Source organism: Phycodurus eques, chromosome 21, assembly GCF_024500275.1.
Source record: "Phycodurus eques isolate BA_2022a chromosome 21, UOR_Pequ_1.1, whole genome shotgun sequence".
Taxonomy (NCBI): domain Eukaryota; kingdom Metazoa; phylum Chordata; class Actinopteri; order Syngnathiformes; family Syngnathidae; genus Phycodurus; species Phycodurus eques.
The window spans coordinates 14,923,528-14,941,264 of record NC_084545.1 but is presented as its reverse complement, the minus strand read 5'-3'; the positions used below and the strand labels follow the sequence as shown (position 1 = coordinate 14,941,264).

At 43.3% G+C, this 17,737-nt stretch overlaps 2 protein-coding genes across 17 annotated transcripts; one reads left to right on the top strand and one right to left on the bottom strand.

Moving 5' to 3' along the window:
- The first annotated feature begins 1,661 nt into the window (after nt 1–1,661).
- On the top strand, nt 1,662–3,530 carry tmem14ca (transmembrane protein 14Ca). 4 transcript variants are annotated; one of them, XM_061665891.1, is made up of 5 exons: nt 1,684–1,803; nt 2,685–2,769; nt 2,863–2,964; nt 3,048–3,135; nt 3,211–3,530. In XM_061665891.1, the coding sequence occupies exons 2-5, from the start codon at nt 2,694–2,696 to the stop codon at nt 3,266–3,268; spliced, it is 324 nt and encodes a 107-aa protein (XP_061521875.1). In that variant the 5' UTR covers nt 1,684–1,803; nt 2,685–2,693; the 3' UTR covers nt 3,269–3,530. The 4 variants fall into 4 exon arrangements, with proteins under 4 accessions (XP_061521873.1, XP_061521875.1, XP_061521874.1 ...); XM_061665890.1 differs by lacking the exon at nt 1,684–1,803 and adding an exon at nt 2,114–2,192; XM_061665888.1 differs by lacking the exon at nt 1,684–1,803 and adding an exon at nt 2,199–2,299.
- Nucleotides 3,531–3,533: 3 nt separating this feature from the next.
- mak (male germ cell-associated kinase) lies at nt 3,534–16,941 on the bottom strand. Of its 13 annotated transcripts, none has more exons than XM_061665873.1 (15): nt 15,318–16,815; nt 13,896–13,950; nt 13,617–13,738; nt 12,844–12,926; nt 12,028–12,160; nt 11,711–11,882; nt 11,235–11,402; nt 11,037–11,108; nt 10,863–10,976; nt 10,559–10,767; nt 10,307–10,446; nt 10,084–10,230; nt 5,107–5,226; nt 4,397–4,486; nt 3,534–4,222 (listed from the first exon to the last, which is right to left on the bottom strand). In XM_061665873.1, the coding sequence occupies exons 1-15, from the start codon at nt 15,416–15,418 to the stop codon at nt 4,059–4,061; spliced, it is 1,890 nt and encodes a 629-aa protein (XP_061521857.1). In that variant the 5' UTR covers nt 15,419–16,815; the 3' UTR covers nt 3,534–4,058. The 13 variants fall into 13 exon arrangements, with proteins under 13 accessions (XP_061521857.1, XP_061521856.1, XP_061521855.1 ...); XM_061665866.1 differs by adding an exon at nt 16,822–16,941 and having other exon boundaries at nt 3,535–4,222; nt 10,863–11,108; nt 15,318–15,638; XM_061665869.1 differs by adding an exon at nt 16,822–16,941 and having other exon boundaries at nt 3,535–4,222; nt 10,863–11,108; nt 15,318–15,559.
- Between the last annotated feature and the right edge of the window lie 796 nt (nt 16,942–17,737).

Here is a 17,737-nt window from a genome sequence, read left to right as displayed (position 1 = left end):
TGCGGGGCTACCTGGCGACGCATGCGCATTGGGGCGGGTGTGGACGAGAAGTGCGCGTGGAAAAGTGAATTCATGTTGGACTCCTCCTGCATGTCACGTGTGTACTTCTAGTTCTAGTTCCCTTAAACAATTATTCATCATAATGACACATATACATATCTAAACACATTTATGACGTATGCGTGTTGTATAATCATGTATTTCCATTGCGGGTCTGCAGGAGCCTATTGCAGGAGACTCAGGGCGAGAGGCGGTGTACCCCCTGGAACAGTCGCCAGCCACTCGCGGTAATAATGGATTGTTTTATCGTGTGCGGTGAAATCTACATGACTGTACATTTTTCTTTGCTGTACATTTTTGTGATGACGAGCAGCCGTTTTTGTCACGTCACGTGAGAAGAAATTAAAAATGAAAGTTCAAAAGCTCCAAGGTAAAATTGCCCTGTGGGGGGGGGGGGGGGGGGGCGGGCTGTACTATTGTGACGTCATTATTGCGCCACTGTTTATTTCTAATAGGCTGAGCGCCTCGGGCCGACCGTAAATGAGCTGCCATGGAGACGTGCACGCGCGCACGCCAACGCGCGCGCTCACGCGCTCACACACACACACACACGTGCGCTCGTGGTGCTCGTGCTCAAAGCTTTTAACATGATTTATTACAATATTAGTCTGAATTATTTCATGCATTTTCTGTTTGTCTTTTGCTCGACATTCTTCTTTCTTTTCTCTCACCTTCCACTATCGTGTTAATATTCCAAATAGAAATGGCACATTCGAACAGCTCAAAATATTGTTTTCAAAGTAGCCGAGTATCGACTGTATCTTATTTCCCTTAACGAGCAGCATTTGACTATCCAGCCTGTTTGTCAGCCAGCTTGTTAGTCGCCAGGCCGGAGGCGTCTAAACCTGTAAACTAGCTTTAATAAGCGCCAGGTAGTGCACCTCGAGCATTTTGCGCATCTAATGATTTATACAACAGTAACACAAACAATGTTTTTGTATCTGTAGGTATTTCTGTAGTAATTTTTTTTTAAATTTGCGTTTCTGTTGTTGTTGATTGGTTTTGTATCGACATCGATGTGACTGTACTTGTCAGGAAGATGTTGTTTTTAAAAATATATATATAAGAATAGGGGGGGGAAAATCATTTAAACATGAGGTTTTAGATCTGAAATAACCAAATCTCTTGACTTTTTAAGTAGATTGCAACCTTCTTCTGAACGCAGCTTTTCCAGCGAACGTGTGCGACCCCAAGGTGAATAAATGGTGGCGTTCTACCGCCACCTTGCGACAGAAAAGTGTAAGGCATTGAAAGTGGCACCTAAAACGCAACTGAATTTGATCCTTTGGCGCCATCTTGTGCTTAAAAACAAATGAGGAATCACTTATCTACATTTCACTGAAGGGTTGACGATGCACTGACAAAAAGTGTGTGTGCGTGTGTATGATGATATATATATATATATATATATATATATATATATATATATATATATATATATACATATCATCATCATCATCATCATCATCATCATCACCAGCCATTATCTGTCCACTGCAGGATGAAGGAGGAATTTGTTTTCTTCTTCACTCCTACTAGGACATTTTGCAATACTTTTTGCAAGTCCAAGCAGCGTTGAAATAGTTTTACAAGGATCTTATTCAGTTCGTTGCCTCCTGCTTGAAACATTTCAACAGAAAGTGTTCGAGTTTTTCCGGCCTTAAGTGAACTAATAGCATTTTCAACCTCTTCATTCAGGATACATGGACCTGGGTCTGCTTCTCGCTTACCAGTCATCGATCGGTGAGGATCACTGTATAGGTTTAGATTTTTTAAAAAAATAACTCGTTTTACGATTTCTTATATTTCTAATATATATATATATATATATATATATATATATTTTTTTTTAAATATATATTTTTATATATATATATATATATATATAATCTGGAATGTGATTAAATGTATTATTTTTCACCTTGGGATTGACTGAATTATGTGATTGTTAAAGTTAAAAAAAAAAAAAAAAACCATTCTATACAGTACAGTGCAGAATTGTAACGGCTGAGGATATGAAAACTCTACTTCCCAGCATACATTTCGCCGAAGCATTTGCGTAACAACAATTAGTATCCGGGGGGAAACGAGGCGGAGGGAGGCAGCGGCAGAGGACAAACCAGACGAGCAAGGTTGTGTTTATGTTTGACGTTACGACATTTCAGCATTGCATTGACTTTATATTCGTGAAGTTGGAATGCTAACTCGCGTGAACGCGAAACGTTTCGCTTTTTTACACGTGAGTTAATATGTTGGTCGAAAGCGGCAAGTTGGCCTTATCTCATGCGAAATGAAGCAACAGTAGATATGACCAGATATGAGTTGCCTATCGTATCTGCGAGTGCTGTACTATATTGTTAGGAACTCTCAAGGTTGGAGTATTACTCCTTTTTCCAATTGCTCGTGTATTGTAGCGCTCCATTACTATTGGTTGGCATTATATATGAGACCACTGTCTCAGAACTGCTTTTTTTTTTTTTTTGTGTGTGCAAAGTTCCTCACAAAACCCAATTGGTTGAGGCGAATGGCTGCCACACACGACTTGAATTCATAAGAGCAGTTTGAATGTGGAAGTAGTGTGTGTTTTTCTAAATGTGTCCCGTATGTTGGATTGGCGCCGACAGGTGTCAAACATGTCTGTGGACTGGGCGGCATACGGATACGCAGCCCTGGTGGCATCGGGGGGAGTCATCGGCTACGTGAAAGCAGGTACGCGTTAGTCAGGCGCCGACTTGACTCGTGCTCCGTGTCCAGGTTGTCCCATGCAGGTGATGATGTCCTCTCCTCTATGGCTTCTCCCAGGCAGCGTTCCCTCCCTGGCTGCTGGGCTTCTCTTTGGGGGTCTTGCGGGTGTTGGTGCCTATCAAATATCCAATGACCCCGCTAATATTTGGCTGTCTCTTGGTAAGGATTCTTATTTATTTTGTAATTCAATGGGTTTGCCTTTTTAAATGTCGCATTTGGAATGTACCGATGGTGTCTTCTAGCTACATCTGGTGCACTGACAGGTGTCATGGGGAAAAGGTTCTATGGCTCCAGGAAGTTTATGCCTGCGGGTCTAATGGCCGCTGCGAGGTAGCTCGCGCCATTGGGACAAGTGAATTCAATTAGTCCGCTGTCAATATAACCTACTTTTCTTTGTATTCCAAGTCTTCTGATGGTGGGGAAACTCAGCATGGCGTTGCTAAACAAACCTCAGCAGTCCTGATGAAGACACCGTCCGTCTTAACACATCTCTCACGTGCAGTCATAAAAATGAAGCGTCCGCTTTAATTGTTGCTGGTTAAACCAAAATATGATTTATTATTATTATTATTATTTTTTTTTTTTTTTAAATTGACCTAACAATTGCATACACCTGGTAGACAAAAGTATCAATTTCATTTCTTGGAGTGTGAATTCGCTTGTATGTAATGAAACCTTATTTGGTACAAAAAGAATGAAATAAAGCACCAAAGTCCATATAGATATTTCAGACTCATTATAAGTTTGCTTTTTTTCATTTATTTGTTTCAAACATACAAAAACAATTCCAATACATTATGTAAATTGATGCCTCTCATATGCCATTAGAGTACAGACTTGTGCCGGCAGGTTATAAAGGTGGATAAAAACAGAGGCAACGTCATTGCAGTAAAGAAACAAAACAAAACAAAACAGTACTTGATAAGCTGTTTTTGCAACCGTTCGCTCTTGGACAAGGAATGTTGGCGCTCTGTATGCAGTGGCGGTTTTTGAGTCCTTTTCTTTTCGTCGACGGGGCGTGCGGGTCGATTTTTGGAGGGGCATCGCCTCGAAGCGCCACTGTGCGTATGTTCCACGTCTATCGAGGGTTGACAATCAAAGCGAACATACCTTTTACCGATGCGCCTTCACAAAGATCATGTTCGGTCTTCGTAGAGGTTAGCTTGCGAGGGTTGTCCGCTGAGTGCACTTCTGCCTTATTCGACCCCTTTTTAAAATGGACTTCCCAAAGACAAAGCGCCTCCTGCGCCCAACTACCGATTTCCACCGTACTTTGAAATCCAGTCCACCCTGCCGTGGACCGGCTGGACGGCGGGAGGTCTGGCGATGGCGTTCCCGGAAGTCTTCCCCGGAACGGAGTAGCTGCTCCCTTTCACCATCTGAGTTCTGTCTGTCCTCCTCTTCCATCCCTCGTAATCTGGAAGAAGATGCCAATCAGTGCTTCGTACTTACAACAGTCAAACGTCTGTTCTATTAGTACATACTAAGCGCTACTCAAGGGAAATCACAATGAATGTTGTAAATTCCCACTATACTATACATCTAGTGCCAATTCAATCCCAGCAGCGGCTGTGTAGAAAGGTGACGATACCTTCGTTAGTTTCACTCAAAGACGAGACGCATTTGGGCTTTGAGCATGTTATTTGGTCTTTTTTTATTTCAGGAGAAGAGGAAGGATTGACTGAAAGAAAGAGGGATAGAGAGAACGTTCGAGTGAGTCAGTGGCAGTTTTTTGATACGGGCCACACGGACATCTGCCCCATGGCGGAAATCTCGGAGGGGCAGCACGAGTTTAAAAAAAAAAAAAACCCAAACAAACCTTTTATTCATTATTTTCAATAGGAGCGGCGCTTGACATGTAACTGAACGTAAAAAGTGACTTGTGATTGGCTGACACAAGGACTCATACGCACAATTTTGGACACTTTTGGCACTGTGCCATAACACTTGTCGGAATACGGCGTATGGCCGCTGTGTGAAAATATCGAAGCAAAAGTCTATTTTCAAATCCACTAAATCGAACGCTTGAATAAAAATAGATAGTTTGTGCATTGTTGTAATGTCAGCGCTAAGTAAATGTATGAATCATCTTGTAATTGTCTTCAGTGCGGCCGCCTGCTCAGGGAGTAATTCATGGCAAGACTGCCGCTGAAGTAAGTTCAAATCTGCATGCGCGTGCTCAGAAACAGAAAGTTTGAAACTCGACAGAGCAGGAAGGTGTTCCCTGCAATTGTCAGTCATTAACAGGCCACAACCAAGCTTTCGTCCGTTGGGTAGAAACACCCGAAAAGGAGTCTTTACTTCTGTGATGGGCGGCTAAAGGAGCGAGCTGGATCCTCTGTCCCACGGAGCCCACCTCTTTCTTTTGTAGTGAAGGGATGTAGCCCTTGGACAGGTTATACTTGGTGCTCACAAAATTCCCTGAAAAGGAAGCAACGAAAAGAGGTGAGCTGACGATTCATCTAACTGGAGAAACAACCCTGCCACACTAAGCGTACGCAAGAACCCCAAAAGGTTCGGTAGGATATCCGATCCGACGTGCTCGAGGTCGTTAAGGTATGCTTTGAGTTTTACGCAGTTCAGTCTGGTTTGCTCATTTTGGAACCGCTCTACATTTCCAGAGAAGCACACGTAGGCCCGACACCAGTTTCATAGACGGCAAATCGATTCTGTGGGCATTCGGCAAATCGATTCTGTGGGCATGGTGATCGCACCAACACGCAGTCAAATAAGCAATGCCTGAAAACGTACGTTTTTCTCTGAAGCGACAATTTCCGGTGATCGAGATGAACTGCCCCTTGGCAAATATTCCAATCCGTTCCGAATTCGAACAGCTTACAGCAGACTGACGATGTTAAAGTGCGGCCCATCGAACTTTACCTTGAACGACTTCCGTGAAATTCCCAGCATTGGAAATCACGACTAGACCCACCAAAAATTGTAAGATCTTCACCTTCTCTCCAGGTCTTACTTTAACAAACTCCTCAATGGGGGGTTCGTCTCACCCAGGTCCAATTTTGAGCGAGTAAGTTAGACACGCGTAAAATTATAAGGCATTTTAGTAAGGAGTTGTGTAATCGTAGAGCGTGAGCAAAGTATACTCGATTTTGTCGTAACATTAAACCGACATAGAGAGAGAGGAATGCTGCTGCATGAATTCCACGAGGCAAATAAAGGAAGGCTAATTTTGGCACAACAACAGCCTTTCTTTCAATTCACACACAACTTTGTCGAGAACTCAAATTCAAATGCTCTCCTAAGAAATGTATTCGCTCGTAGGTGTATTGAAACAAATAATGTGGGTGAGTATTTGTGGAATGCGTATGCAACAGCCACCTCGAACCCAGACAGAGGGCAAGCGATGGGTGTCCTTCACCGTTTTAAGTGACAGAGTCAAAGAGCACAGCCAGTGGTTAAGATGGTTATCAGTGTCATTTCAGTCGGGAGCCATTGAAGGAACGCTCGTCTTACAGCGAGCGGCCGTAATCTCATAATTAACAATGGAGATCGAGTAACCAAGCCTTGGAAGGAGCAGGCACAGCGGGGAGCGATATTGTGTGTCTTGTCTACATGACAAATGCATTTGGAGAGATCTCGAAAGTCACAGACACAACTCTGATGGCGACAGGAGCTGCATCATTACCATTTAGGGCCTCTTTGTAATTAAGAGACGCTGCGCAAACAGAAGCGAGCAAATGCAAAAGCAACTCACAATCCGATGTCAATATTTTATTGACGATTTAATGCTTAAAAAAAAAAAAAAAAGAAGTCACTGAAGTCTTCCCTTAAACCTCTTGCATGTCGTTTACAGTTAGATATCTGCTCGGCATTTGGGTGATGCACGTAGAGCTTTAGGCTACGTTTACACGATGGATATCAGGTATAACGGGGAGTCAAGTTTATTTACACAGCCCTTAATCACAAAAGAGTCTCCGAGGATTTCGTAAGCCCACAATTCACGAAGATAAATGACATCCCTTTGGTCTAAACCCCTATCTGGGCAAGGAAAAACTCCAGAGAAAATCCATTGATAATGGGCAACGGGCGGAGGGATCCCCCTTCCTGCCGTGGGTGCAAAGTGGACAACATTAATCACATGATATGATGCTATACAACATTAAATTGAAAAGCATGAGAGTCAATTTGATCAAATGTAGATTCAGCCAAGGAAGAGGTTCTCATTAGGACCTGTCCCATTTTTTTTTTTTCAATACAGCTCTGGGGAAGTGTTCCTCCTCAGGTCTCGTCCCGGTCGGTGGATGCAGAATTCTTTAGAGCGAGAGCCTTACCTCGCTCATCGCCGCCTAGCCCCCTCTCAAGCAGGTGGGGGGTGGGGCGAGGCGGTCGGGGGCGAGGGGATTGTCGAGATAAGAGAAGCGGCAGTTAGACAGGCCAAAATTCAGATGCCAGAGTGTAGAAATAGGTTTGACGTCAATATTCAAACGTTTCTCCACGGGTAGCTGCTTTCATTTCTGCAAATGGGGCATTCCAGAGTACCGCAGCCCAAATAAAGAACCTGCGGACTGCTTTTTTGCTCTCAGAGTCACCAAAAGACCAGCATTTTGTGAGCGTAAGGCGCGGGATGGAATATAAGGTAGTCAACAAGCTAGAAAGGCATTCATCCGTGTAATATTGTATATGTAAGTAGTAAAACCTTTAAATCACAGCTCGGGTGGACCGGACGCCAGTGCAAGTGGCCAGTATAGGGGTAATATGATCAAACTTTCTATTCCTAGTCAGGCGTCTTGCCGCAAGATTTTGCACAAAGTGCAGGCTTTTAATCCTAGACATGGGAAGACCAGAAAGCAACACACCAGAATAGTCAAGGGGAGATGTAACAAATGCATGAACTACGGTCTCTGCACCACTCGTGGTTAGAATGGGCCGTATCTCAGCAACATTGTGAAGATGGAAAAAAACACGGTTCAAGTAATGTTCCTGACATACATTTCATTAGTATTTGGTACCATTGCCTCTAAAGGGTATGACTTGGGTCATACATTTTGAATATCGTTCCACAAGTGTCTCACAATAGTTGACAGAAATCTTGACCCATTCCTCCTGACAGAACTGGTGTAACTGAGTTACAGTGGGTACGGAAAGTATTTGGACCCCCCTTAACATTTTCACTCTTTGCTCAATTGCAGCCATTTGCTAAAATCATTTGAGTTATTTCCCCCCCCTCATTAATGTACACACAGCACCCCACGTTGACAGAGAAAAAAAAAAACGGAATTGTTGAAATATTTGCTGATTTATTGGATTCGGCTGGCCTGGGAACGCCTCGGGATGGAAAATGGATGGATGGATGGATGGATCACAAAGCCATAAGTATCGATACCCTTTGCTGTGACACTCATATTGAACTCTGCTGCTGTCCATTTCTTCTGATCATCCTTGAGATGGTTCTACACCTTCAATTTTTTTTTTTTTCACGTTCAATTTTAGTTTTCTCAGACCACAGGAGATGTCTCCTAAAATCAAGGTCTTTGTCCCTGTGTGCATTTACAAAGTATAATCTGGCTTTACCCAACCCCATTTTGGACTAATGGCTTCTTCTTTCCATGCCGGCACAGTACTCGTTTCGCTGTGGATAATGATCTTCACAAGGCTTTTTTTTCCCTTTTGTTCTCGGGTTCGATTTGCACATTCCGGACCAGACTTATGCAAGTCCACAATTCTCTTCCTGAGATCTTGTCGGATTTCTTTTGACTTTCCCACGATGTTTCACAAAAAAGCAGGATGTTTCAACTGTGCCTAGTTCTAATACGTCCACAGATGTGTCTGTAATTAATCTCATTAATTTATCAATAACCCTATCAGAAGCTTCCAAAGAAATGACATAATCATCTTGGTTTTCCCAAATTGTTTTAAGGCATACTAATCTTACTCTATGTAAACCTCTGACTTTGAAAAAGGAAATGAAAAATTGCCCTAAAAATCCTTCTGTCATAATTCTGGCATTTAGCAAATAAAAACTAACCAGGAACAGTTTAATTTGACTTATTCCAGACTGTGAGAAGACAATTTTTGTATGTCTTTTTATGTAATTGTATCGTATGTAAACATCTGGTTTCAACTGTATCTATGTTTAGGGTGGTTGCCATCCATCCTCGGCAGTCCCTGTTCGCTACAGAACTTAGCCAGCCACTGATTAAGCAAGAATGAGCTGGTAAATCTCTAATCTTTGCCCAGGGACCAGATATAATCACTAATAATATGGGCACTTCGGTGGGACTAGTGGACCGCCCTCGGTCCCTTGGTGTGGGTGGTGTCCTGTGCGCGGGGCCATGATGACTTCGGGTAGGCCCCCCCTTCTCGCCCGGGTGTGGTGGCGTCCTCGGTCCCCGCTGTGCTGGCACAGCAATTCCAGGACACTTCTGACGGTGATCGTGCATGCGAGATGTCAATTCGCTTGCCTGTGTCCAAAGACACACACCCCTGGGACTCAGTTGCTTGGTGTGGGGCCCCGTTCTAATCGCTATAAATAACTCTTAGGACCATGCAAACGTCTTGGGAGGTCCCCTCACTTGCACTCCATTTATATCGATGTTTAGAATTTACATAGCCACTCTCACCACCCACCAGTTGTACAGCCAGGACCACTATCCTTGTCCTGCCCCTGTCCTGTCTTGTACTGCCCTGTCCTATATTGTCCTGTTCTTCCCTCACAGGGTGTAGCACTGCTGCCCCGTACAATACTAGAATTCAATGACATTGTATTATGCATGTCATGATTTATTTTGCTTATCTTTCTTATACCTAGTTCATTTTCCTTCTGCCACTCCCCTTTGAAACCTTGGTCCGTACAACTGAAAATGTCAATAAATATCCATCATAAAAATAAATTCAAAAAAACAACGACATAGTGGCAGTATTTAAAAAAAACTCCGTTGTTGCGTAGTAAAACTATTAAGTTATGACACTTTTAAAGGACTAATATTCTAGTTTTCCGGCACAAAAGGGTTTCAGATTCTCTGTTCTGCTTTACCTAACAGCCGAGTAGGACAGGTTAAAAAAAGAACAAGAAAAAACAGTGGTCATGCTGTGAGAGGGAGAAAAGTGATGATGAGGCTAAGCGGTGGGGCCCAAAGTGACAGGACCCCAGAGCCGTGCTGAATGGCACAATTAAATTCGATTATTAAGAAGTGTAGCCCAATAACTTTTGTCCCGTCGAGGTATAGATTTTGTTCGGTCCGAAACGGAGGACCCTCGGACAGCACACATCCAGCAGGCCCAATGAACAATGTCTTCACTTATATCATGATGACTTCTTACCCGAGTTGGCTCTGTTGACAGATAATGCCGCTCCAATGGGAACAAGTGGCTTGTTTACAGCGTACGAGGAGTTCTCCCACAAGTCCCGTAACGTCATACCACTCAACACCTTTTCTCCTGACGTTGCCTGAGTCTTGCCGATCAAACCTTGAAAAACAGACATCCACGATCGAGCAACTTGGCACATTAGACTGTAGATCGATTCGGAGTCAAGCAGTCTTACCAGGCAGGTATCTCGAGTGGCTGAGATAATGCTGGCGTGCTGCAGATCCTGGGAGATCGGGGTCCACTGGACCAACCTTAACATTGTTCGGTAGTTTCGTTATAGTCCTGAAGGAATACAGAGGTTTATGCTCCGTGGCCCTGCATGATGACAATGTGAATTGAGGAAAATGTGAATTGCAGTTTTCGTGCAGATGAATCTTGCCAAATAAATCTAGATCTCCGCAATCTGCGGCTAAGCTTCGTCACGTACTGTGGCCGAAGTTTCTTTGAGTTCCTCTCCTCATCCGAGTTCCCCAAACTAGGTTTCTTGAAGTGAGAAGCGGCCGTGTCTGACTGATCAGAATCCTCCCAGCTCTCTGGGGTCGTTGCTGCTGTTTGGCCCCAGCGGCGTCTTCCATTCTTCACCATGCCCGGTCCGCCTAGATCAATTTTGTTTTCATTGCCCACTGATGCTTCTTTCTGAGGACAGTGATACATTGGTGTGCATACAAGAGAGTCAAAAGGCAAGTCAAGCCTCATTCTACAGATGAATGCAAGCTCAAAGTGGGGCTCACTACTTGGTTGATGCCACCTGGTTTACGTGCAGCTTGAGGCAGGATCATTTGCTGCAGAGGCTGATGCTGATGGGTGCCTTGGGGAGATTTAGAGGTCTTGGCTTCCGAAGAGGACTGTTTGGGGTGCACGTTAGAATCTGAGACCTGCTTCTCTATTATATGTCGGGCCTGCACCTTCTTGGCTTCTTGGCTGTGAGGACGAGGACCCAAGACCTGTCCAACCTGGAAGTATGGGTAACGCAGGGCCTATCCAGATAGGTCAAAGAAACGTTCTATCAACATTGTTTTCTGGCACAGTTAAGCCTTCTCTTCCATATATATTTTAATCTGACTCATAGAAGAAGGTGTGCTTTGTGATGCTCTTGTGTTTACCTGGACAGCAGTGGGTCTTTTTTTGGGATCCCACCGCAGCAGGTCCTTCATCAGCGAAATCGCCTCTCTGCCGGCATTGGGAATGAGCGTCTTCAGGGGGGTCGGCACACATTGAGGGAATCGAAAGTTCATGGCCGAAGCCAGTTGGTAGCCCTCTGGCCAATCCAGCTAATGAAGAAGACAATGAAAAGCTTTCTGGTCCATTCATCCATCTTCTTCTATGCTTATCCTGTTCAAGATCTCGACAGGGGCTGGAGTCTATCCTAACTGACTTGCTGGTGCACAGTCGTCGGGTTAACGTCAACGGAGCATTAAGTAGGAATCGAGCCCAGTCACATTGCATAATTTCAGCTTTGTGAACCACACCACTACCATTGGCCCAAGATTTGAGTTACGACACTTTTAAAGTACTAATATTCTAGTTTTCCATTCATAATTGGGTTTTGGATTCATTTCGGTGTCCAAATGTGTCTCACCTTCTTGACCGTGCCTAGGACTTGGCAGATCTTAAAAATCTCATCCACTTCGCTGTTCCCAGGGAAAAGAGGCCTGAGTGTATAGAGTTCTGCCATGATGCATCCCACAGCCCACAAGTCAATAGGAGAGCTGTAAGTAGATGACCTGAGCAGAACCTCTGGCGCTCGGTACCTCGGCAGAGCAAACAATCTCAGTTAAATACAAGAGAAGGCCACTGATTGACAACACTGTGTGTGTGTGTGTGTGCGTGTGTGTGTGTTTGTATATATATATATATATATATATATTTATTTTTTTTTAAAGGAGAGGTTCTCACCATCTTGTCGACACATAATCAGTATAGGGAGGTTTGGAGCGGATCTCCCGAGCCAGTCCAAAATCGGCTATTTTGACCAGTTCTGGGCCCGTGCACAAGAGGTTTTCTGGCTTCATGTCTCGGTGGAAGAAACCTGCAATCAATATTTTAGATTGTGCAGTAGTGAAAGTTATGGAGATACTACATGGAAAAAAAGGGGCCTGGACAAAAAGTGAAACATCGATGCTGATGATCAAATATAAAAATATGAATATGTTGTCACTGTAAATTTATGGATATTTTGTCCAGCTCTCTTTTGCTTCAAAGCCTTAACATTTCTCAAAATACACTACACTTTTCATAATTACTAAAGTGGAACCTCTAAAGTCAAAATAAATGTAATCTGTGACACCGGTTGGACATCGAAGTTTTTCAAAACCAATTTTCCCACGAGAAGAACTGACTTGATCTCATTGGTTGTCGGTTCAAACTGCCGTCAGACTGTCACAAACCTGAATCAACTCCCAAGGTGATGTATGAGGTCAAGTTTGAGCAGTATGACCTGCCCAACAAGTATAAATGGGAGTTAACAAATTTTGCAAAAAGCTTGTTCCAAATCTCTTCTTCTATTTTTTTTTTTTTTTTTTTTTTTTTACCATTTTTACCAGAAGCTTCTGGTTAAATTCCAGATTTGACCACTTTTGGGACATTCAACTTTGGATGTTCCACTGTATGTACAGCAGATCCTAAGTCAAGCTGGTGAGCAAATTCTAACAAATCCAACTGGACAATTCCTACTTTCAGAACAAGAAATGGCGAGAGAGTAAGGCTACTTACCATGCTTATGTACAAAAGCCAAGCCAGCTAACACTTGAAACATGATGTTCCTAAGTTCATTCTCTGAGAACATCTTATTTTCTCTAACATGGGGCCAAAGACGGAAAGAGGAAGAAAAACAAGAGCCATCAGACAAACGTAGTCAAGAAAGGGACATGCAAATTCAGCGTGTGGAAATATGACCCTGATTGTACTTTTTTGTACAGTTGCATTGTTTTTCTTTCTTATCGCTGCTAGACTGTAGAAGAAGAAGAAAAAAGGCAGCCACCGACTAGTTTAGCAGAAATAGCCAAGAGTTCAGTAAATCAGAGCAGCGACGGTGACTTCATAAACGACAAGGTTCCATCAAGTTATCAGGAATTTTACCCAATGAAAGTCCATATTCCATGGATTTGTGATTCCCCAATTATTCCACATTAAAACCTGAGGGGGAATCTTGCAGTGCGACGCCACTCATTTGGAATTGCAGGTCTTGACGGGACCCCAACGCACCTACCGTGTTTGTGAATAAATGACAGGCCTTGTAATATCTGAAAGCTTATGTTTCTTATCACTGATTCGGGGAATAATTTCCTTCTGTAAACATAAGATTAAAAGAATCCCCATGAGTCAGGCTGGTATCAATCATCACACATTTTATTTTGGAATCTTTCATGTCAAATGTGGTGATAATGTGGTCAGATCAACTCAATTACGGGAGGAGCGTCCTCGCGACGCCATATGTACTCCCAGCAATTGCATCGTTACTGTGCGCATGATATTTCCTTCTTTACCTGTCTTTCATGAGCTGATAGAGGTTCTCCTTCATGTATTCAAATACAAAGTACAGGTGATCGTTCTCCCTGATGACTTCCTTCAACTTCACAACATTCGCATGGTTCAGCTTCTTCAGCGACTGACGAGTAGAAAGCAGCCTTTCTAAGTCTATTCTGAATACTAGTTATTGACAATCAGGTCCCTCACGAGCAGATCGTCAACGTGACACTCAGTAACTAACATGCATACATTCGTAAAATATACATAAATCAATTCAAGCTTAGCAGCATCCTTACCTTCACCTCTCTTAGGTTCATACATTCGTCCCATGAATAAAACTTCCTCTTCATTCTATGAAAGAAAGTTAAATGTTCACATCAATTTGTACTCTGCATCTCGTTATTTGAATGATAACAACTCTATAATACCTAGTATCGTATATTTGTATCAAAATAATATTGTAATTGGAATAGTATAAGACAACAAAGTTGTTCACACTTTCTTGAAGTCTTCTATGTCAAGTATTGGAGGTTGTATTTTGCAATGCCATTTATTGCCTTTTTTTCTTTTTCTTTTTCTTTTTTTAAAGGGGGGCAATGCATGCTGGATGCTTCCTATCCCAATCAACCGATCAATAACTTTTCAGTTCATACAGTTCATTCAAAACAATTGAGTGCTATATTGTTCACAGTCTTTGCGCAGGCTTTCAGCGATAACATTCAAACATATGGAATGTATTTAGAAACAAAACACGGATTTATGTTTTGGGGCACTTTTGAACGTCATATGTAAACCAGTGGCGGCTGGACAATAGGGTTAGCGCTTAGGCCTCACCTTGCTGCTACTGAGTCACCTTTAAAAAGGACAAAAGTGAAAATAGTATTGTCCAACTATTATAAATACACATGTTTATCTGTTTTTAGACGAATAGGTTCACTGTTACACAAATTAAAATTGAAATGACTTTGTCTCGTTTTATGACACAGTTTTCAGTTGAGGCCGCTTCTATGTTTTCACATTTGTGGCGTGTGTTTTTTTTTGTTTTTGTTTTTTTTTTATTGGCGCGAATGCGAATAGTTTTTTTGTCATACGCTGGATAAAATCAAGTGTTCAAGTGGCAGGTTTTCACGATATCAGAAAAATAAAGACTTTGAAAAAGTTTTTTCACCATTAATGTGACCTATAACCTGTACAAGTCAACTGAGAAAAGAAAGGGGGAAAAAAAACCTCTTTTTGACAGGAGAAGTCGAAATATACAGTGCAACAAAGATGATGTGTGTTATGTAAGTGTGAACGCCCTCTCGTGACTGGCGAGGCTGCCGTGTTCAGAAGCAACTTTTCACATTCAAACTCATGTTACGTGGGGGTGAGCACACGCCTGCCACCATTTCATCTCTGATTAACTCCAAATAAAATGCAGGTGTTCTGGTAGGCTTTTCCTGACACTGTTGGCTGTTTGGGTTTTTGTATTGGCTAATTAGTCCATGTGACAACAATCTCCTGTCTTCTATCTATCTCTGTGTCTACAGTGACCATTCACAATAGCATTCAGTCAGAGTCTTCAATTAACATACAACGCATGTTCTTCCGTGGGAGGAAACCGGAGAGAAGACCGTACTCCACACAGGAAGGCCGCAGCCCAGATTTGAACCCACAGCCTCTGAACTGTGAGGCGGACGCGCTAACCAGTTGGCCGCCGAATTGATCGGCACCCTCACCTCTTAATAGCAACGAGTTCTCCAGATTCGTTGCTTCTCCCCATCAGCACGCTGCCGTAAGTGCCGTCACCCAGCTGCTTCAGGGTCGTGTAGCGGTTCATCGTGTCTCACAATGGTTGCATCAGTTTATCAAAAGTCATCTCCGCTCGTAGATCCAAGGGTTGAAACGTCTCCTCTCTCCTTCCAGGAGAGTTCATCTGCACCTTTCCAGGGAAGTTGTGTCGACGAGGCAGAGCAAAGCGCTGTGATTCAAAAGTCATCTCGGAGGGATGAAGTCATGATCGGAAAGCTCGATACGGGTCACCGCAGCAAGCCCACACGCTTTGTACAGACATACATTTATCATCAAACATTACAGAATATATCACATCATTGACAAAGTAGCAAATGCCGCCTCTTATATTTGGCCCAGTGACAACGGTTCAGGAAATGCACACCCGACGTTGCCGGCTCTCGGCAGATTAGGCAAGCTGTAAGTGCGAAAGCCTACTTTGTACCAACATATAAACTTTCTTTAGTTAAGAAAGTATTGTACATCACAAACGATCGGGGCCACGCTGGAAGGAAAGAAGAAGGTCTTGCAAGATAAAAGAGAAATAGACAAACTCCATGACAAGAAAGAACAAAAAAACATGTAGTAGCAAATAGGGTTTGGTGAAACAAGTCACAGTTTTGATGAGTCGGAATCCAACTGCTGCTGTCCTTCTCCAGAAACGACTGTTAACGAGGTTCCGAGATTACATTTTTTCAATATCAATGAGCCCAATAAAAGGGCAATATCAGTACGTGTAGTTCTTTCTCCAGAGACGTTCAAACATTCGCAAACTGTAGCATTGGATCTATTCGTTCGTGATATCGACGTTATTACTCACCGAATTATGACTACCCTCATATTCATATTTCTTCTCGTCGTGAAAGATTACAACTTCGCAAACTCCAACTCGTCGTATCATTTGCTTTTGTCTTTAGTGTGGCCCGTTGCTCCTACTGGCTGCTAAATCAGTCAAACTAATTTCGTTTTCTATCAATAGACTGTCACCCTTGGCGTCAGAGAGCAACTGGAGAAACATTATTGGTCGAATGAGAAATTCTGGAGGTTTTGTTGCCTTTTTTCCTACCCTTTAAAATGTTGGAGCCCGGCTACAGCCGGTGGACAGCTGGCCTGCACTGCGCCCTCACATATGGCAACCTGTCGTTAGGAGGATTTCAAGGGAATTAAGATCTATCCGCGTTACGTGACATTAGGTTGCCAATCGAGGTCAATTGTACTGGAAACCTGCACGCAAAATAAACAATTGCCAATTGTGCGTCAAAAACACATTTTGCTCTCGTGCGATAGGTTGCGGATGAAAGCAAAAACCTCCACCCGCAGTCATTGAACCCAAGAATTGCGCTTCTAAATTGCCGGTCGGTCGCCGGGCCAGCAGAGGAGAATAAAGAATCATTCATTTGCGTTTGACAGCTCGGCCAGTCATTCAACAAGTTGCAAATATTTGGAACTCACAGGCGTTGCCTTGTTTCCGGCTCGTTGTCTGCTGCCCGCTGATAGCGACGCTTGCTTTCACACCTTTCCGCGTGCGTGTGCGTGCGCGCGCGGTCGTGTGCGTGAGCGTGAGCGCGTGCTCTCCATGGTAACGGACGCGCGAGTGACGCTTGTTTATTCCTGCCGGGTGACGACGCGATGCATTGCGGGACTTGGGTTTTCAAACAGTGACGCATTTTATTTTGGATACAAATATGGGAAAAGGGGACTTTTGGTTTTGGTTTAACGACTCAATACCTTAATTTATTATTATTTATTGCTTTTGTTTTTCGACACATCGCAAAAATTGTACCTCTAAAGCAATTATGTGGCGTTGCTTTACAGGCATTTAAAAAAGATGTTGTCGTCAATAAAGTATGTTTAAAAATGTAAAAATACCAACAATCCGTGCACTTGCAGCAAAAAATAAAAAATAAAAATAACAAGAAATTGCACAGAAAAAAATGTAAGAGTGGGAAAAAAAAGGGATGACAAGCAGTTCAAGTAATTAATTTATACTCTTGCCTCTTCTGGATTTCTTTGCTACGAGACCATTACCTGCTTTACGTGCATACCAAATTAGACAACACCATATTAACAATTTTCACTTTGTTCAATCCCCGGCCCCGCCCGTGTGGACTTTGCATGTTCTCCCCGTGCCTGCGTGGCTTTTCTCCGGGCACTCCGGTTTCCTCCCACATCCCCAAAACATGCGTTAATTGGAGACTCTAAATTGCCCGTAGGCGTGACTGTGAGTGCGAATGGTTGTCTGTTTGTATGTGCCCTGCGATGGGCTGGCAACCGGTTCAGGGTGTACCCCGCCTCCTGCCCGATGACAGCTGGGATAGGCTCCGGCACGCCCGCGACCCTAGTGAGGAGAAGCGGCTCGGAAAATGGA